The sequence below is a fragment of the Prinia subflava genome, chromosome 14 (genome assembly GCF_021018805.1).
Source record: "Prinia subflava isolate CZ2003 ecotype Zambia chromosome 14, Cam_Psub_1.2, whole genome shotgun sequence".
Classification (NCBI taxonomy): Eukaryota; Metazoa; Chordata; class Aves; order Passeriformes; family Cisticolidae; genus Prinia; species Prinia subflava.
In genome coordinates this window covers 12,594,529-12,614,814 of record NC_086260.1, presented here as the reverse complement: position 1 = coordinate 12,614,814, position 20,286 = coordinate 12,594,529, and the positions used below count along the sequence as shown (strand labels likewise).

Genomic DNA, 20,286 nt, shown 5'->3' with positions numbered 1-20,286 from the left:
CCTACAATAATATTGATTTATAAACTAAAAGAAATAAAAAAGGTTGCGTTACTCTTCCTTCTGTCTTCCTCTAAAATATTTGAATAGGGTTTCCCTGTGTCTGCCTATGAGAAAATGTAATTAAAATTCACAAGTTTCATTTTTTAAATGAGCTGCAGGGCACACGATAAGTGTTCGGTCACACAGAGTGAGATTTGTGCCTTTACTCTCAGTTATCATTCTCATGTGTTTAGGGTTTGGCTGGCTTGGGGTTGGAAGGCTGAGCACGGCTGTGATCACGCCATGTGATCCGTTCCCAAAATTTGTGTTTATCATTACATAATTACATGAATAAACAATCTTTTGCATGCTTCACAAAGAATTTGTAAAATTCATAGAAGAAAGCACAAAGCTTTCTTTGTTTTGTTGTAAAGATGCAACCACAAAGGCATGAAAATAAATGCTGGCTTTGCTCTTTTTTGTCAGAAATAAGGAAAAAGTTGAGGTTTTCACCACAGCGTGTCCTTGGTTGGGCTGGTGGTGCAGCTGCACTAACATTTGTGCCTGTGCAGTGCTGCAGAGGGGCAAGGCTGCTTCTGTCACAAGCTGAGCAGGGACAACCCCTCAGGACCATGGCACAGAGAAATCCGTGCTCCTGGAACGCTCAGAAATGTTGTATTTTGAATTATATAGGGTTCTATTTCAGAGAATGAACCAGAACCAGCAGAAAACTCAGTGAGGCTGGGAGGTGCAGGCTCCCAGGAACAGCCAGGGAAAGGAGCTTTCCTTGGTGAGAAAAACTCCAGGGGTGAAAAGGGCAAAGGGAGAGTCCCTGCTTTCCCAGGAGTGTGCCTTGGGGCCGGGTGATGATGTGGGAGCACTATGAGACTCTGTAAAGCTGCAGGGCCGAGCTGAGCCTGGCACTGAAGGAACAGCTCCAGGGAAGTCGAGCCTGCCGCCCCAGCCTGCGCAGACCTTTCCTGGCTGGAGCCGATCTCACATCAGCCCGTGCCACCGTGTGGCAAAGGAACTCCCTGCACTGCTCCTCTCCCAGCTCCCAAACACCTCCTGTAAGGTTCTGCCTCTTTCTGCGCCCCTGGGCCTGCCGGGGCACAGGGGCAGGGTGGGTTCCATCTGCGATGCTCCTCAGCTTCCTCCGGGTACCCTGGAAATTCCAGGGGTGGTGGTGTTCTGCACTGGGATGTCATTCCAGCACAAAGTGCTTTGGAGCCAGGTTTTCTGAGCATTTCCCGGTTCCAGCCAAGCAGGTAACTGAAGAATAACTGTATAGGGATAATCCATAAAATGGGGCATGAAACCTTTAACCTTTTGCCTTTCTTTTTTCATCCAAATTGCTCGGGGTCCTTTTTTGCCTTGCATGAGTACCAAATTTTGCAGCCTTCTGGTGCTTTAAGGGAGTGAGGATGGTTTTTATCTGGGCAGAGAGGGACAGGACATGGGATATGACTTTAAACTGTCAGAGGCAGGTTTAGGCCAGATATAAAGAAGAAATCCTTCCCTGGCAGGGTGGGCAGGCCCTGGTACAGGGTGCCCAGAGCAGCTGTGGCTGCCCCTGGATTCCTGGCAGTGCCCAAGGCCAGGCTGGACACTGGGGATTGGATCACACCGGGACAGTGGGAGGTGTCCCTGCCCATAACTGCATGAGCTTTAAATTCCCTTCCAAACCAAATGGTTCTGTGATCCCATGATTCTGTGATTTGAACACTTTATTCCACTTTTTGTTTCCTGCCACCCCACTCACTCCCAGGGGATAGCAGTGTTCTTTTCCAGCATAAACACAGCCTTTACAGAGATGATTCAGGTTTTCTCTGGGAGCCTTTCATTTGCACTGTTTATGCAGGCCCATCATGCATTGTACAATATCTCTCTTGTTTGCCATGAACATCAGCATGGTGGGAAGGCAACAAAAGACTCGGAGGGATAATGAGCAGATGTAAGGAAACCATGCCAGCAGCAGGAGAAAATAGCTGGAGAGGCTGCTCCTGGGGCTGGACACATCCTCAGTGGCATGTGGCAGTGCTGTTGTGAGTGTGGAGACGATCCCAAGTGAAAGCAGGTTTGTGTGCAGAGTCACTGGAGCTGGTGGATCTTCTAGATACTGAGTAATCTTCTGGAACTCTCACCTTTCCTGGGAACCATGAACTATCCCTACTGCCACAGGTTTTCTGAGGGATTTAGCCTGGGCAGGACGTTGGTGACAGCTCCTGTCCTTTGGCACACAGCAGTGTGAGCATGGAAACCCTCCCTGCCCATGGCTGTGGTGTCAGAGCAGGGCGGGTTCAGCAGGTGCAATCCTGCTTTCTGTAGTGGCCATTTCATATCCCTTCATTTGGCTTTGTGTGCATTTGGTTCCTATTTCTCCTAAAAATATGCAAGTGTTTCTCTGCTGAGTTACCAGGCTTCTGCTGAGTCAGTAGAATTTTCTTGTTCTCACTACTTTTTTTCCTTGACCTTTTTTATGGGTCTTTCTATTGAGTTTTCTTTTACTCACCTTTTTGGTCTTTACATGATTCACAGTTGTTAACTTCAAGCTGTGCTTTGGCCTTTACAGCTCTGATGGTTCACTAAGTCAAGTGAGAAGTTGTTCAAAGCGAGTTTGTTCTCACGAAAGGGTAGATGTTTCTGTAGTTTATCTTCCCCATGCTTGTCATTAAAGCAATTTTTATAATCATGAGCTAATAATCACCCCACACTTTACAACAGCACAGGTAAAGTAATGGGAACAGGTCTGACTGTTTTCAGTTTCAAGTGGCTGTACTTCAAAATAATGATGAAGAAATTTGATGAAGAATTTTGATGAAGAGATTTGGAAGTCTGCAGCTTTGACTAGGGAGAATTCTTTCTCAAATGAGGGAATTAGGAATTTTGAGACCCTCTTCTCCCCCCATGCATGGCGTGTGTTCTCCTTGCAGAAGGATGTTAACACACCAGCAGGGCAGGGGAGGAAGGTGTAACCTCCTGCGTTTATTCAGGAACCTGCTTTCATCATTCACCGGGGTGTAACTCTTTGGCCTTCTAAAATGGACACTTACATACTTTGCACTTACAAAGCCTGTGATGGTAGAAGGTATATACTGCAGAAGTGGAGTGTTCAGATTTGAAAACAGATTTGTTTTGGCTAGGGGCTTGTCTACCATCCATGGAGATCTGTGCCAGTAAAAGCAGATGTGGGAGCTGTCTGTGCAGTGTGAGCTGAGGAGCCTGTGCAGTCATGCTGGAACAATGTGGACGCCTGCCTCCTTGGGGACACGAGCAATGTCAAGGACCCGCTTAGTCACAGCCAATTGTTCTGGAAGTGACTCTTCTGACTCCACAGGGTAATTTTGTTTTTAATAAAAAAAATACAGCGCTTTAAAATTGTAATTGCACTTGAGGAAACTGCGTTTGATTCAGGGATATTATGGAAGCAATAAAGAGATTTAAAAGAAATCAGCAGTTTTCTGGCAATTATTTGCTCAGCTCAACTATTAATATTGGTTTGTTTGCCAGAACATGATCAAAAACATTTGGCAAGCAAGACTTGGTCAGGAAAGTGAGCCAGTAAAATTGAGCTGTCATCTAAGTACATACAGAAAAACTGTTCACTTGGCATGAAAAACAGACTGTTTACAGAAATAATAAACATGCCCTCAAAAATTATGTTCCTTCTCTCTAAAATCACGGAAGGTCACAAGACTTTGACCTTACAGAAGGAGCATAACACTTTATGAGACTCCTGTCAAAGCACATGATAAAAAATAAATACACTGCAATAAAGAAGTGTCAGGCTGATGGCTCAGATGTGCCTTCCTGCCGTATCCTGTCTCCTGCCCTCAGGATGTGGCTGGCTGCTGCCAGACCACCACAGCCCAGCTGCCGGGGAGGGCAAAGCCACCCCTTCTCCTCACACATCACTCTCGTAATTAACTTGTGTTTCATCTCCCAAGTAAACCTCGCAAACAACCAAACGTGTCAGAGTGAAAGAGAGGTTATTGAAAAGCGTAATTTGCAAAAGTCCTTCGGTGGTTCAGCTGCTGGATAGAGCCCCAGACACTGTGTGTCTGTAAGGAATACATGGATTTCGCCCCAGCTTGGAGGTTTCTCTGGGCCCTGGGACGGAGGAGTGAGCTCTAGGGAAGGATGGTGGCTGGCTGCAGCTGGAGGAGGTGCTCACCCCCTGGCCAGCTCCCCCAGCGAGGGCAAGGTCTCACCCCTTTGCTCCTCAGTTCTTCCAGGTTCACTCTTTATGTGGGTTACTCCTCCTCCCTCATAAAGCTGTTGGCTTAAAAGGTCCAGTGAGACCTGCGGGCCCGGGACCACTCATCCTTGCACCCCAGGGAACTGGGGTTATTTACTGCAAGAGAAGGAGGCTCAGGGGGCCTCATCCCTTCCTGTAACTGCCTAAAGGAGGTTCAGGTTCACCTGGTGCTCAGGTGGGCGTCAGCCTCTTCTCCCGGGTACCAAGGACAAGGCAAAGCACCCTCAGGCTGCACTAGGGGAGGTTTAGGTTGGGTTTTACAAAAACTTTCTTCACTGAAAGGAGCGTCAGGCTTTGGAACTGGCTGCCCAGGGCAATGGTGGTGAAAGTGTGTGGAGGCTGTTGAGCCAGACAGTGTAAATATAATCCCCTGGAGAGACGCTAGACAGTGATATAAACACAATGCCCAGAGAAAAGCTGGACAGTGTAAATATAAACACAATGCCCAGACAAAAGCTGGACAGTGTAAATATAAACACAGTGTCCGAAGAAAAGCTGGCCAATAACATAAAACCCCCTCCCCTGCAGAGCAGCCCGAGCCGAGCCCGCCAACAGCAGCGCTGAGGGCGCAGCCCCGCACCTGCTCTGCCACGTGAGGGACGGGGGGCGCTCGAACCTCATTGGCTCCTTTCGCGCAACCCCATTGGTCCATTTTCGATCCTTCCTCTGATTGGTTCATTTCTCAATCCTCCACCTGATTGGCTCAAGTGGTTCACCCCGCCCCCTGGCTTCCCTACATAAGGCCCTGTTACCTCGGGCTGGTGGGACTCCAAGAAGGAAGGAATGGAGTGAAGCTGCTTGAAGAACTGCGAGGGAAGGCTCTGTCTGCTTCTGCAGCACTGCCCCAAGGAGCCGCCTGCACTGGAGAGCCTGAAATCACTGATCCCCCTAAAAGAGCCTGAAATCACTGATCCCCCTAAAAGAGCTTGAAATCATTGAAGAGCCTGAAATCACTGATCCCCCTAAAAGAGCTTGAAATCATTGAAGAGCCTGAAATCACTGATCCCCCTGAAAGAGCCTGAAATCACTGATCCCCCTAAAAGAGCTTGATATCACTGAGCCCCCTAAAAGAGTTGATTTCACAGAAGAGCCTGAAGTCCCTCAGCAGGCAGCACCTGTGCCTGTGCCTCTGGGCCGTCCTTCTAAGGGCACTTCTCCAGGAAGGTTGCAGCGCCACGGGCACTGCCCACCACGACAGAAGTGTTGAACAAAATGTGTGGATGTGGCACTTTTAGATGTGGTTTAGTGGCAGCGCTGGGGGAACCACTGGTCTCGATGATCTCTTTGTAACCTTAATGGTTCTGTGATTCTTCCCTCCCCAAATTCCTTGCAGGGCATCACCTTTGAACTGCTCCCGCTGGCCCCCTCTGCAGTGGCTCAGGGCACAGCCAGGGGCTCTGCAGCTCGGGGGCAGCAGGGGCTGGAGCAGCGCAGGCTGCAGAGCCAGGGGAGCACCAGCCCGGGGCTCCACCCTGCCACAAAGGCAGCGGTGTCTCACTGAGCAAGGTAAAAGCAGAGTCAAGATGCTACAGCTCTGTCTTTTGAGGGTAGCTCAGACTCATAGCCAGCACTGCTGTGCTTCCTGAAGATTTTATGGGCTGACATGATGTCATACAGCCGTTCTTTCTCCCTTCTCCCAGCATCTCTGGAGTTCAGAGGGAGCAGAAGAGTTTCCCTGCTGCCTTCCTCTGTTGCCAGGGTCCTCCTCTCACACACATGACAAATCTAGCCAGATGAGCTGTGTTTTGGAAGTCCCCCAGTAGAGCTTATACATGTGCAGAACATAAAAGATACTTAAATTTATAAAGCCTGACCTCTCTGCGTGCTGAGGGTGAGTGTGCGAGTATTTGGCTTGGGTCTGTCTGCCCCGGTCCCACAAAACAGTTTAATCCAGAAAAAACAATTTTAAAAAAAACTTCGTTTGCTGGCTGTTTAGATTCTGTTTAGTTATAACTCACAACCTCAAAACATAAGAATTAAGTTTAATAGTCCATAAATTATACAGCATACAGCACATACTGTTGTAATCTGTGCTGCACATTTCTATATGAAGTATTAACACCAATGTTTAAACAAAATACAAAGTCACCACAGGCAGCCTTAAACCTCAGCTGTACAGTTTTGCCGAATTATTTTGGCTATAGACGTGATTTTTCACCCCTCTACCCTCATATGGTATCAATTCAATTGTTTTAGATGTTATACATGCGTAAGAACTAGAAGGGATTTCCTCAAACAACAAACACTGAGGATAAAAAGGTTCATGTTTATAAAAATGTCAAACTCCAAGGCTCTTCCATGAGTTGTGAGAGGATTGCTCTCAGTGAAGACTCAGAGCCAGGCAGTCGAGAGTCCTCCACTGAGGAAAGCTAATCCTGAGTTTGCACTCCTGAGTCAGTGGGCAGGTCCCTCAACAGAGCAGCGGCAGCAGGAGTGCTGAAGGAAAACAGGAAAATTGGACATGGTGTAGAAGATCCCAAAAGTTCCTGATCACCCTGGTGTTGGGTCTGTGCTCAGATGGAAGCAGCTCCCACAGTGTCCTTGGCTTTCCTGCAGTGGTCTGTGGCTGTCTGGGGCTGAAAGGGACCTCCCTGTCACAGCTGAGCTGCTGCTCCTCCACTCCAGGGGGGGCAGACTTTAAAAGACATTGTCTTAACTTCATTAAAAGAGGTTTGTGTATGTCTCTGTTCTTTCCTTCAGCTCTAGGCATGTTCTGGAAGGCAATGCTCTGTCATGGGTGAGGTGGGAGATCTTTTGGGGTCAGTGGGCCGTGCCCATTCCCTGGGGAGCCTGTTCAGTGCCCCAGCACCTTTTCCTGACACCCAGCCCTACCTGGCACAGCTCCAGCTGCTGCCCCAGCTCTGTCCCTGGTCACACAGAGAGGAGCTGTGGCTGTGCAGATGTCTGGGTGCTGCTGGTTACACACAGACCCCCAGTGCCCTCCCCAGCCCCCACGGAACAGGCTCCAGGAGCTGCAGGTCCCCCCTGTCCCGAGGAGTTCAGCTCAGCCCTGCAGCATGCCCAGGGCATGGGAGAGAGGCACGGCCTGCTGGCAGTGCTCCCCTCGGTATTCCCTCTCCCTCTTGCACTCATGTCCTTCCCATACTGCTGATCCCTCCCGTGCGTGTCTTCATGGCAGGCTGGGGAGCTGCTCTCAGCTTGGAGCTACCACGGAAACACTGAAGGGATGCCCACCCACCTCCCTCTGCCTGCGGTCACAGCAGCCCCTGGCTGGGGCAAGGCTGCTCTGGGAGCTGGGACCCCTCACACAGCCTGAGCCCAGGGAACAGGGACCCCTCACACACCCTGAGCCCAGGGAACAGGGAACAGGGACCCCTCACACAGCCTGAGCCCGGGGAACAGGGAACAGGGACCCCTCACACAGCCTGAGCCCAGGGAACAGGGAACAGGGACCCCTCACACAGCCTGAGCCCAGGGAACAGGGACCCCTCACACAGCCTGAGCCCAGGGAACAGGGACCCCTCACACAGCCTGAGCCCGGGGAACAGGGAACAGGGACCCCTCACACACCCTGAGCCCGGGGAACAGGGACCCCTCACACAGCCTGAGCCCGGGGAACAGGGACTCCTCACACAGCCTGAGCCCGGGGAACAGGGACCCCTCACACAGCCTGAGCCCGGGGAACAGGGAACAGGGACCCCTCACACAGCCTGAGCCCGGGGAACAGGGACCCCTCACACAGCCTGAGCCCGGGGAACAGGGAACAGGGACCCCTCACACAGCCTGAGCCCGGGGAACAGGGACCCCTCACACAGCCTGAGCCCGGGGAACAGGGAACAGGGACCCCTCACACACCCTGAGCCCGGGGAACAGGGAACAGGGACCCCTCACACACCCTGAGCCCGGGGAACAGGGAACAGGGACCCCTCACACACCCTGAGCCCGGGGAACAGGGAACAGGGACCCCTCACACACCCTGAGCCCGGGGAACAGGGACCCCTCACACAGCCTGAGCCCACAGCACCGGCAGCAGGGACCCCTCAGACCCCGGTCTTGCGACACTCGGGGGACACCTGGGGACAGCCGGGGCCACCTGCGCTCTGTCCCGCCGCCGCCAGGGGGCGCTGCCGCCGCGGGACACGGGAGTGGGAATGAGGAATGGGGAAAGGAGACAGGAATGGGGACACGGGAATGGGGACACGGGAATGGGAATGAGGAATGGAGACACAGGGATGGGGACACGGGAATGGGGACACGGGAACGGGGAATGGAGAATGGAGACACAGGGATGGGGACACAGGAATGGGGGATACAGTGGAGGATGCAGGTGTGGGAGGGGGGGTAGGATCGGGGTACAGGATACAGGGCACAGAATGGGGCGCAGGATGGGGTTGTGGGATGAGGGTGTGGGATACAGACGGTGGGATAGGGGTGTGGGATACAGGCTGTGGGATTGGGGGTGTGGGATAGGGTGCAGGATGAGGGATGCAGGGTGGGGGTGCAGGATGAGGGATGCAGGGTGGGGGTGTGGGATGAGGGATGCACATGGGGTGCAGGATGAGGGATGCAGGGTGGGGGTGTGGGATGAGGGATGCACATGGGGTGCAGGATCACCCCAGCCCAGGAGAGAGGCCGGGGAAGAGGCTCCAAGCCCAGCAGGAGGAGCAGGGCCGTGTTCAATCGCTCCATCTGGAGCTCGGCAGATCGCTATCAGTGGGGCTCGGAATGTCGTGTTAGTGTCCAAAAACTTGCAAGTGTCATAATATATGTACGGAAAGGGAAATTGTTTAAACTTCTTAAGCAGCCGTGGCCATATATGGGTTTGAAATGTAGTTCTGAGCACAGTAAATAGAAAATTGCCATATCAGATGTAGGAATTGCAGTGTAAGCAATGTGAAACTCAGGTCTCGTCTTGCCCCAAGTGGATGGCAGATCTCCTTTTGGTGGCTTCAGTGTCAGCAAGGGTTTCTCCCTTAGAATTTACAATACCTGCTGCAGGGTCAGGGGCCTTAAATCCTTGTGAGAGTCCCTGTCTTGTGTGAAAGGAAAATAAAAGACCTACTGGATATGGCAGAATCACTGAAAGGAATGGTTTGGAAGAACTCTTCATCACTCCATTGTTTTGTATTGTGTGGCTTTTAGTGAGAGTTATTTTATGTTACTAGCTCTCTAACTTAGGGGGTTAGCATCCCTGTAGTGGTGCTTGTGAGGGACAGGGAAGCCAGCTTTAATATGATTTTAATATGTATAGAACATCTTGTTATTTTTAAATAAAGTGTTTCAATTAGCCATTATTGTGTTTAATGATTTAAACATCTCCCTGCTGATCTATAAACCCAAATCATCCAGATCTGATGTAGCACTCAAGAACTGGGAACCAGAAGTGACTGGAGGCAAACCATAAAACTGGAGAGTGTAAGGATTTCATTCTGTTTCTTCCCTTTTAAAAACCGAAGGCCCCAGCCCTGCACAGATGTAGTCATTAAGTTAATTTTATGAACCATAAACAGCCCCGTTGCAGCCAGCCGTGTGCAGGGAGCAGCCTCAGCACAGGCGGGTGGTTACAGCTCCAGCTAAAGGGGTGTCAGCAGAGCACCCCGACCTCCACACACGGCCAGGGCTTGGTTGTGGTTCAGGACACACAAGAGTGATGAGGACACTTTGTTGTTTCCTGCCTGAAACTCTTGTATCCCCTGGAAATGAACAGTGCAGCCAGAGGTGCTGTTTCAGGTGGAATATGGTTATTTACCCAGCCAGTGCACCCATGTTTAACTTGCTCTGTTGTGTGTGTGCCACCATTTGCAGAACGTGTCACCTGCAGTGTCACCTGCACAGCTCCTGGCCATCGCTCCCTGGCAGCCAGGCCGGGTTTGGTGTGGGGGTTTGGTGCTGAGCACTGACCACAGCCCCAGCCCTGGCACCACTCGGGCACAGAGGCCTGGGCAGAGGAGGAGGTACAGCTGTCCCCCAGGGGAGCTGTCACTGCAGCTCTTACTGCGACCCCGGGTTTAGGGACAGCCACTGCCCTCCTGGCAGGGCTGGGGAAGGAGCTCTGAACCTACAGATCTCTTCATGGCCAGGAACCAGTGCACAGAGAAGAGGCTGCCCCAAAAATGCTGCCTGGCCTGAAATCTAATCACGTGTGTGGCTGGTTACTGGTTTGTATTTCCAAGCATTGCACCCCTTGCCTGTGAACTGACTAAAAGTAAAAGGAAAAATAAAAAATTATAATCCTTTATGTTAAAAAAGCAAGAGAGAGAAGGGAGCTTTCACAGCATGTGCCTTTGTGCTGGTTTGGGGCCCTGCACAATAAAAGGATTTGGGGAAGCAGTGTCACCGTTGGGTCCGTGTGTGACACTCAGTGAGTGGTACCCGATGGCAGCGGTGGGGACAGAGGTGGCACATTTGGGGAGCTTCTCCTTCTGCTGGCTACTCTAATGGATATAAACTGGATGTATTCAGACAATAGCAGTTTCAGGGATGGTTTCCTTATGTTTGGACGGAGATGGAGAACACCCTGTTTGTGAGAGCTGGGAGGAGGATGATGGACCTCGAGGGGTAGGGGAATAAAGGGAAATAAAGGGAAATAAAGGGAAATAAAGGGAAATAAAGGGGCTGTATCCCTCACTCAAATCAACTCGCATCCTCTAAAGGTGACTCTCAAAGATAATTCCATAGTCTGACTTTCTGACGAGCCCAGGTGTTGGCAGAAAATCATTTTTAGAGGGATACGTGTTTAACGGCCGCTGATGAAGCTTTACCCAGCCATTAAACATAAGTTATTACTCAGGGCTGAGCTATTCCCTCAGCCCGAACGCTCCTTCCCAATTAGCCCGTGATGTCACGTTTTCCACTCTCTTCGTAGCACTTTGTGGATTTCCTGAATATTAAGTGCCGTGAGGAGGGAGCGGGGGGAGGTGGCTGTGCCTGGCTCCCCTCCTGGGCCCCGAGGGAAGGGCAGGGGCTGCCCGGGGGATGTTCCCCCATGCACCGGGGCCGGCAGAGCCCCCGCCTGGGCAGCCCTGCCCGCCGGGCTCCGGGCACCGCGGGCCCCGGCGCTGGGCTCCGCCAGGCGCGATGGGAGAGACCGCGACATTTTATCAGGGCTTTTTAAAAGGTGCCATTGAGAAAACAACGAATTGGTGGTGTTTAAAATTCATTGAGCGCTTTGATGCAAATTTAAAAAAAAATTAAAATAAATTTTAAAATTTTTCAAAGCCCACACCGATTTTTAATTAACGCACGCAGCGCTGCGGAGCGGCCCCGCGGCTGCCCCGGCCCCGCCAGCAGCCCGGGATGGGAGCGGGCACCGGGACCCCCGCTCCGGGAGCGCCGGGATTTCCTGGGAGAGCCCCGCCGGCCGCGGGCCCCGCACCTGGGGCTCACCCGGACCTGGGACTCACGGTGCTCTCCCGGCTGGGATATTCCCCAGGGATCCAGGAGGAGAGGAGCTGCAGTCTCACTGTTTTCCCCGTTACGGCTGTAGGAGTCGGGAGAACTGCGGGAATTGAGCAAAACTCTTTTTCTTCCCGACAAATCGGGGATGAATCAGTGGAGCAAAAGCATTCCCACCCCAGGGGAGATTTTCAATCTCTGCGTGAACTTGTTTCCTTTTTCGTAGCAAAATTTTCACGGGTGGAACTGTCGTCCTTGTCTGAGTTACTCAGCCGCAACAGAGACATCGAAATATCTGAAGCGTGAAAGTGAGCGAGAAGAGCCTTTAAAAACGCGTTCTGCTTTTATGCAAAACGAAGATCAGAAGAGCCTCGAAATGGGATAAATGTATCGATAGTTTCTGAAACCACTTAAGAACATTGTATAAAATTATTTTTTTAAAAGCTAACTCTAGAAATAGTCTGTTTCTAGCAGTGATATAAAGTCTGTACCCGGTGCAAGAAAAAGAAAGAAAAAAAAAAAACAAAACCCCAACCCTAAACAAAACAAATAAACAAACCCCAAAACAGTAACAGCAAAACAAGAATTTTCAAAAGCCCCTCGGTATATGAGGAGCGATTTTGCAAATAAATCTGATTCCATTCTGGTTGCTGAGAAGAAAAACGTGCATAAAATTTGGGGCCTGCAGCTTGTTTTTGCGGTTGGTCCCTAAAACCCCACGTATTTTGCTGAACTCCCACTCTAAGACGCTGCTTTTTATAAAAGCGTTTGCATGATTCTACCGCCTAAATCGATGCGAAATAAAAGCATGTGTTAACGTGGTCTATAAGAGTGCAGGAAATAAGACAATGTTCAGGAGCTGTCAAAGTAGTAATAATAATAATAGTTATTATAATTATTACAACAACAACTGATGTCCTTTTCACTACAGGATTGGTTTTGCAACGATTTTAAATTCCTGACTGTGAGTGCGGCCGGATGGTGAAGTTCACCATCTCTTTCTTTAGTGCAGCATCGAAATCTTACAATCGTAGCTTTTTCAGAAACGCTAATTTTTATTTTATTTTTTGGGTGACCTCGGGGGCTGTAGGCCTGCTCTTGGGGAGGATTGGGATCTGCCGGCCGTCCGTGCCTGCCCGGCTGCGGCTGCGCTCCTGAGCAGCCTCGGGGCAGATGGATCCCAAGGAATAGAAAAATTAAATTATCAAAGTTGATGCCGTGGGATGGGCATGATACCGGGTCTGTACCGCTCTAATCCTAACCTGCTCCGGGTGGAGATGGAAGTGTTATTATTTACAGTTATTCTTGAGCTTTGGTTTATTTTAAAGAAACAAAAACTCGAGGGAGGCGTGGGTAATTTCTTTTACGTGCACTATTTGTTTATGAGCGCGCTGGTCTCGGGGGCGAGGTTGTTTAAACAATCCGATGTGGATTTGCCTGCTCGCTTGAATGTGTCCAAAATTCTTCTCACTTTACTCATAATTATTCTCCTCATTTCACGGTTTTAGCTCCAATGGCCTCTTTGGCCTCTGCCGGAGAGATCGGCACCTTGGCGTGGGAACACCTTGTGATCTCAGCAGGACAAAGGATGGGCGGACGGAAAGCCACGCCAGGAGACGGGGAGGTTTTCATTTGGGATTTTTGATTGGTTTTGGGGGCCCCGTTGGTTTCGGCCGGGGCTCCCCGGAGCCCAGGTGTGCACAGAGACACGGCTGCCCCGAGATTCCCGGCAGGAATTGGGGGAACCGGGGAGGGATGAAGGGACGGAGGCAGCTCGGTGGGCTGCGGTGCCGCTGCTCCCCCGGGCACAGCCCCCGCTGTGTCGCGTGTCCCCAGCTCGTTGGCGGTGACACTCCAGGGTGATGTCTGGAGGAATGACAGCCCGCTAACAGCAGGGAGCACCCGGGCAGCTGACGGGGGCTCAGCCCCTTAGCGTTCCACAGAGCGAGTGGCGTAATTCTAAATTGAAGAAACGTGGAGAAACCAGAACAAATCCGCGCGGAACTGCTCCGTACAAGGCTCGGTAACCATATGGAACAGGTTACGTGGGCAGGCAGCGAAGTACAGAGCATAAATTAATTCGTTGTTGTCGCATGCAGGAGTGAGTAGTACAGAGAAACGGCAGCAGGACTCAAATAGCGCTGACAGGAGCAGCAGGGCGGCCTCGTGCTCTCCGCAGTTCCCTGAACGCCTCCGCCTGCCCTGCCTCGATATTTATTTAATTCCAGTTGCAGGGCCGGGGTCCCGATGGGCCGGGGGTCCCTTCAGGCACCGGCGGATGCGGAGCCCCGGGGCTGCTCTCTGGCTCTGCGGGGGCCGGGGCTGCGGGCCCCCCGCGCCTGTGGCCGGACCCACGGGAAGCGCTGGAGCCCGCACGGCTCGGGGGAGCCCGGGGCCGGGGGGAGCTGGCCGGACACTGCCCCGACGGCAGCCGGGCGCTGGGACTGTCACCCGCGGGCTGCGCTCACGGACGGCACCCGCTGGTGGCTCCCGTGGCCGTCCCGTCTTGCCTGGAGCTTCCGAAACGGAGCCGGGCCGGATCCCGCGGCTGCTCCGCTCTCCCCTGCGCATCCCCCGCAGCAGCCGGGGAAAGCGGCAGAACCCCTTTTTTGGTCCCAAACCGTAAAGAAGGAGGCTGAGCTTCCTTTGCCGGGGGTGAGCCCCGCTCGCTGCCCCTGCGTGGGCCGGCCGGGCTGAGCCCGTGGTGCCCCCCGCGAACACCGCCCAGGCGCGGTCACGCGTGGTGGCTCCGGCCCAGCGCAGCCAAACCCGCCCCACGCTCTGGGACCCCCGGCCGGGCTGCCGGGGCTCCGCCGAGACCCTTCCCCCGTAATCCAGAGCGCGACAATTTCGGGGAGCTCGGGGCGTTCGGGCTCCCGCACACGAATCTGGCTCGAAGCGCGTCAGGAACGAGCAGGGGCGGCCCGTGGGTCTCTGCTGTCGTGCGTGACACAGGCTAAAGGCAACAGAATGAATCACGTCCTACCGAGCAAAATGTTCGTGTAAATGATCTAAAAGTCCAGGGAAAGGCTCCGCTTCTGCTGGGTTTTGTTTCCTGGCCAGCTCCTTTGGATGTTTACACCGCTTCGGTCGAGGCCGGGAGGGAGCCCCGAGCTGAGGGCATCGGGCCTGGGTCCCTCCAGGGCAGCCCCGGCCCGCAGCGCTGCCCCCGGGCTGCCCCGGGCCCGGCCACCGCACCGGGGCTGCCCCGAGCCCCCCGAGCCGCCCGTGCTGCGGGCAGGGCCGGGAGGCTGCGGGCCCCGGGGGCCCGGGTGGCTCCGTGCCTGCCTCCGCCAGCCCCGGCGCCGGAAAAGGGGACGGGGAGGGCGACCAGGGCTGGGACGGGAACGGGAAAGGGACGGAAAACTGATGCGGGGACGGGAACGGGGATGGCGATGAGTTTGGCGACAGGGACGGGGATGGGGCTGGAGCCGGGTCAGGGATAGGAATGGTCACAAGGATGAGGCCGGGGCCGGGGCCGCGCCTCGAAGGGGCCCGCGGTTGTTTGGGTGTCTGCCCTCCCGCAGCGAGCAGAATGGGTAATTTGCTTTATATGGCGGGGGATCAAATGCTGGGCTGTAACCCCGCTCCAGGTACTCGCCCGCCCCGGCCCCTTCCTTCCTCCCAGCCCCTCCCGCGCCCTCCCCCGCCGCGCTGACGGCCCCGCCGGGGCCGGCCGTATAATAGGGGCGGCGGCGGGCCCGGGGCGGAGAGACAGACGCTGCCCGGTGCCGCGCCCCGTGTGCAGGCGGCGGGGACGGCTCCGGGCCGCCGCGCAGGGCCAGGGGAGGGGCGGCGGGGCGATGGGCAGAGCCCCCGCTGCCCGGCTGCCGGCCGGGGGGCTGCGCTAGGGCGGCCCCGGCGGCCGGGGGTCCCCCCGCGCCCCGGGGGCGGCGAGGATGCAGCACCCGCTGGAATTGGGCGCCGCGCGTTACTTCCCGGCCGAAGCCTTCCCCGACCACCGCTCCCACCGCTACCGCAGCTTCATGATCGAGGAGATCCTCACCGACCCCCCGGACGCCAAGGGGGCCGCGCCGGCCGGGGAGCTGCTCAAGTTCGGGGTGCAGGCGCTGCTCTCCGCCCGGCCCTACCACAACCACCTCGGTACGTCCCGGGGGCTCCCCGCGGCTGGGGGGCGGTGGGGGCGGCAGGCAGGGAGGCCTCGCCCGCCGACGGTCTCCAGCGCCTTTGGCAGCCGGGCTCCTTGGAGAAAAACTTGGGAATGCAGCCTGCAAAACCCGCCGCGGGCTGTGGCGGCCGTGCGCATCCCCGCCGGGCCGCGGGCAGCCCAGAGCTCGGGGCCTGGAGCCCAGGGAAGCGGCGCCGCGGCTCCGCTGCCCTGCACAGAGCGGCTCCGGACTTCGGGGAAGAAGGTCGCTGTTTAGTTTTGTTTTGGGGTTTTCTCCGTGTGTTTGGATGAGGTGAGAATTGCTGGAGCCAAGCGGCGCGGTCTGTGAGGGCTGCGAGGGGCGGCAAGAGACCCTGCGGCCACAGATTTAGCTGGAAACCCGCCTTAGGAGCAAACATAAAAACATATAATATACAGAGATATTATATATAGAATATAAATATATGCTTTGTTTATATAATAATAATAGCGAAGATAGAGGACATAACATTATTGTCCATATTGTACTACATGTTTGGTTTTTGGTTTTGTTTTGTTGGGGTTTTTTTAACGGTGCCAGCATTCTCTGTCCTGTCGGATATAGCATCCAGGACAAATGCAGTTCATTACCGTATTCAGAAAGTTTTTAGGGTTTTTAAATCGTTTTTTTGTTTTATTGTTCCTATTTAAGGGAGGGTTTTTTTGCAGTTATTTTTCTTTTTTGTGTTTTGGGGTTTTTTTAACGCTAGTGTTAAATATATTTTGAAGGCTATTACTTAATATATTTTAACGGCCAATATTTAAATATGTGATGGCGAAAACTTTCACTTCCCAAGCCATCTTCATCTGCAGAGCCGTAGCTCTTCATCCATTCACCGGAACAGAAAAGGAGTTTCCCAATTTCATTTTCTGCATTTAAGAGAAAAAGAGGAAAGCGTCAAGCCCCTGCGCACGGGAGCAACACGCGTTAGAATATCCAGAAATTAGTATTATTTTCAAGATGAACTATTCGGAACTGCTCGGAATAGCGGATCAGATAAAAGGCTCTTTGCAGGCCTCGCGGCTCAGTTCCGCAGGGACGGGCGGGAGCAGGATCGGGCCCTGTAGGGAGAGAGGCGATTTCGGGCAGGCCCAGGGGATTCCGCGGAGACTCCCCCGAGGTCCTTCCCCCTCCGCCGAGGCGCTGGCGGGGAGGCCGGGCCCAGCAGGACCGCAGCCCCCAGTCCAGCCCCAGGGAGCGGAGCGGGGGCGCCGGGAACGACCCAGCCGGGCCGGGCGAGGGAATCGAGCCGAGAAGGGCCGGGCAGGAACGGGGAGAAGTGAACGCAGCCCCAGCCCGCGGGAGCAGCATCCTCGGGGACGGCTCGCTGTCCTCTCTTCGGGAGCCCCTTCACAGTCTGCGGTTCACGGAGAGGGATAGAAATTATTATCAGGTCGAAGACAGCCTGAAAACTCCTAGGAAGGGAATCCCGGGGCCGTGCTCGCCCCCGCTGCTCGCCGAGTTCAGCCGGGCCCGGCAGCTGTCGGGTGACAGCGAGGGAACGCTTTTGGGTTGGTTTGAATCATTTTCACTGGTAACCCCCGAGTAACGCCGTGATTAGCGTGTGCTGTTCGAAGGGTAAAACGTGTCGGAACCGGGGGCTCAGGGGCCGCGGCGGTGCCGAGGATGCAGGAGAAGGGCCGGGGCTCCCTGCAGGGGCTGCTCCCGGCAGCCGAGGCACCCTGCAGCCCCGGGGGTCCCTGCGCGCTGCCGCGCTCACCGCCGCTCTCTCCCGCAGCGGTGCTGAAGGCGGAGCCGGCCGCTGTGTTTAAGTTCCCGCTGGCTCCCCTGGGCTGCTCGGGGCTGGGCTCGGCGCTGCTGGCCGCCGGCTCGGGGCTGCAGGGCGGCTCCTCCTCGCCGCACCTCCCGCTGGAGCTGCACCTCCGCGGGAAGCTGGAGCCGGGCCCCGCCGAGCCGGGCAAGGCCAAGAAGGGCCGCCGCAGCCGCACCGTCTTCACCGAGCTGCAGCTCATGGGGCTGGAGAAGCGCTTCGAGAAGCAGAAATACCTCTCCACGCCCGACAGGTAGGCCACGGCCGGCCTCGCAGCCGGGGCGCGGCGCCGCGGGACGGGCTGGTTTTGCCTGGGAAAGCCGGGAAGCGGCCACCCGAGAGGAAAGCGCCCGCCTGACCCCCTCTCTCTCTCGCCCGCAGAATAGACCTGGCCGAATCGCTGGGGCTCAGCCAGCTCCAGGTGAAAACCTGGTACCAGAACAGGCGCATGAAATGGAAGAAAATAGTAAGTGTCCCTTTTTAATAGTCCTCCCTTCGGGCGCCGTGTCCGCGGTCGATGGGGTGTCGAGCCCTGCCCGCGGGCTTCCTCCTTCCGCACACCGGCCCCGGGATATTTCAGGGTAACGTTAAGGATAATTATAATAGTAATGATGACTATGACGGTAATAACAATGTGTCCCTAGTCTTTAATACCGTGCCCCTGGTCCAGCGTCTCCTGGGCCCTGCCGGTGCTCCCGTCCCGGTCCTGTCCGAGCTCTCCGGTTGTACCGCTCGGCAGCTTCGCTCCGGGAACGGGACAGAGCGGGGCCGCTGCGCCCCGGGCTGAGGGCAGCTCGGTTTCACCGGGGTGCCCCCTTCCCCTGCCCCCTCCCCGCCTCGCAGGTGTTGCAGGGGGGCGGCCTGGAGTCCCCCACCAAGCCCAAGGGCCGCCCGAAGAAGAACTCGATCCCCAGCAGCGAGCAGCTCTCGGAGCAGGAGCGCGCCCGGGACGCCGAGAAGCCGCCCGAGAGCCTGGGCTCGCCGGCCGAGGTCAGCCAGGAGGAGTGAGGGGGGCCCGGCCCGCACGGCCCCGCCGGGCCGGCCCGAGCGATGGAGGCGGCTCGGACAGCGGCTCCGGCCGCTTTGGGGGCCCCGAGCGCAGGCGGCGCCCCCGGCCCGGGGCGCCCCGAGGACACTGGACCCCCTCGCCACATCCACTCGCTGTCTAAAACCCTGTGGTGCCCCTAGTTACTCGAAAACTGCATTTTATGATCGGTTTTATTATTGCGAAGATATTTACTTTATTTCAATAAAATATTTTATGAACTATTGCTCTGAGTAACGTAATGCTTTGGGATTGATTTAAAAAAAAAAAGTTGTTTTCTTTTTCCCGACGGAGGCAGGTTAGAGATTCAAAACCAAGTTCCAGGCAGGTCTACAGAGAAAGAGCAAAGCGCAGTGGTACCGGGAAGATTCTCCCATCGTTTTCCGCGACGGTTCGGCTGCCCGTGGCGGGGAGAGGCCAGACCCTCGGTGTTCCCTTGGTCAAATTCGGATGCTTTCGGATTTTAAAGATACGTTAGTTGCTGACAAAAGTTTAATTAACTCCCGCACTGCTCATCCTGAAAGGTACTTATAAAAAAATGCTCTTTATGTAGCTGCTGCGAAATCCTGGCGTTCTGTCGTTCGGGTGGGGTATTTTATTTTATTTTATTTTATTTTATTTTATTTTATTTTATTTTATTTTATTTTATTTTATTTTATTTTATTTTATTTTATTTTATTTTATTTTATTTATTTTTCGCTTGTTTTCCCCGAGTCTCTTCTCCGCGTTTTCCGTTGGGATGTTAAATTACAGAGCATCCACCGAGACATGCAATTACTGCTATTTGCTAAGAGAAAAAACCAAAAAAAGCAGCAGCGCAGGGAGGAGGAGAGCCGGAGAGCGAGGGCCGGGACAGCCCCGGGCAGAGCCGCTGCTGCGGGCGCGCCTCGCAATTACGGGCGGTAATTAGCGCCCGCGGCTCCCTGCCCGGCGGGCACTGCCGAGCCCGGCCCGGGGCAGCGGCTCCGGAGCTCCGGGCCGCGCTCAGGACACGGAGCCCGCCGGGAGCGAGCACAGGACACGGAGCTTTCCCCCGGGCGGCCCCGGGTGGGTCCGCGCTGAGCCCACGCCGGCTGTTCCCGGTTTTCCTGGTTTATCCCCGCACGGCCCCGGCCCCGCTGCCTGGCACGGCCCGGCTCGGGAGGTGCCCCGCGCCCGTCCCGGGTGAAATCAGCCCCGGGGTGAGCGCTGGAGGACACGGCCAGTGAGGGGTACACAGGAAACCACCTCGTGTTCTTACACTGAAATTACTTCGATATTTAACCGAACGACTGGTTGGAAAGTTTTTATTTAACCCGAGGATGAAGATGGGGAGAGGGAAGGCGGCGGCGCTGGCAGGGCCGGGCGCTTGCGGGGCCCTTGGGCGCGACGAGGACACGCAGGGCGTGTGGCTTTGTCACCTCCTTGTCACCTCTGGCTGTTGTTTCTGGTGCTTTCAGTGTGCGTGAGAACGGCACCCGGGTTTAATGAAAGGGAGATTGGCTGGCGCGTTATCCTGAACCCGCGGGACGCCGGGCTGTCCCCTCCGGTGTCACACAGGGTGGGACAGCCGGGCTGTGTCCCCGCCGGTGGCACACAGGATGGGACAGCCGGGCTGTGTCCCCGCCGGTGGCACACAGGATGGGACAGCCGGGCTGTGTCCCCGCCGGTGTCACACACAGGCTGGGACAGCCGGGACAGCCGGGCTGTGTCCCCGCCGGTGGCACACAGGATGGGACAGCCGGGCTGT

The 20,286-nt window shown here is 55.1% G+C and overlaps 1 protein-coding gene across 1 annotated transcript; it reads left to right on the top strand.

Annotated features, from left to right (window-relative positions):
• Positions 1–15,303: 15,303 nt before the first annotated feature.
• BARX1 (BARX homeobox 1) lies at positions 15,304–18,776 on the top strand. Its single transcript, XM_063411516.1, has 4 exons — positions 15,304–15,697; positions 17,480–17,765; positions 17,894–17,978; positions 18,356–18,776. The coding sequence occupies exons 1-4, from the start codon at positions 15,493–15,495 to the stop codon at positions 18,518–18,520; spliced, it is 741 nt and encodes a 246-aa protein (XP_063267586.1). The 5' UTR covers positions 15,304–15,492; the 3' UTR covers positions 18,521–18,776.
• Positions 18,777–20,286: the final 1,510 nt, after the last annotated feature.

Excerpts from the sequence above, each read along its gene's own strand:
- BARX1 (XM_063411516.1), top strand. The coding sequence starts at position 15,493 with ATGCAGCACCCGCTGGAATTGGGCGCCGCGCGTTACTTCCCGGCCGAA. Across the intron at positions 15,698-17,479 it reads GCCCTACCACAACCACCTCG|CGGTGCTGAAGGCGGAGCCG; the intron begins GTACGTCCCGGG and ends TCTCTCCCGCAG. Across the intron at positions 17,979-18,355 it reads GCATGAAATGGAAGAAAATA|GTGTTGCAGGGGGGCGGCCT; the intron begins GTAAGTGTCCCT and ends CCCGCCTCGCAG.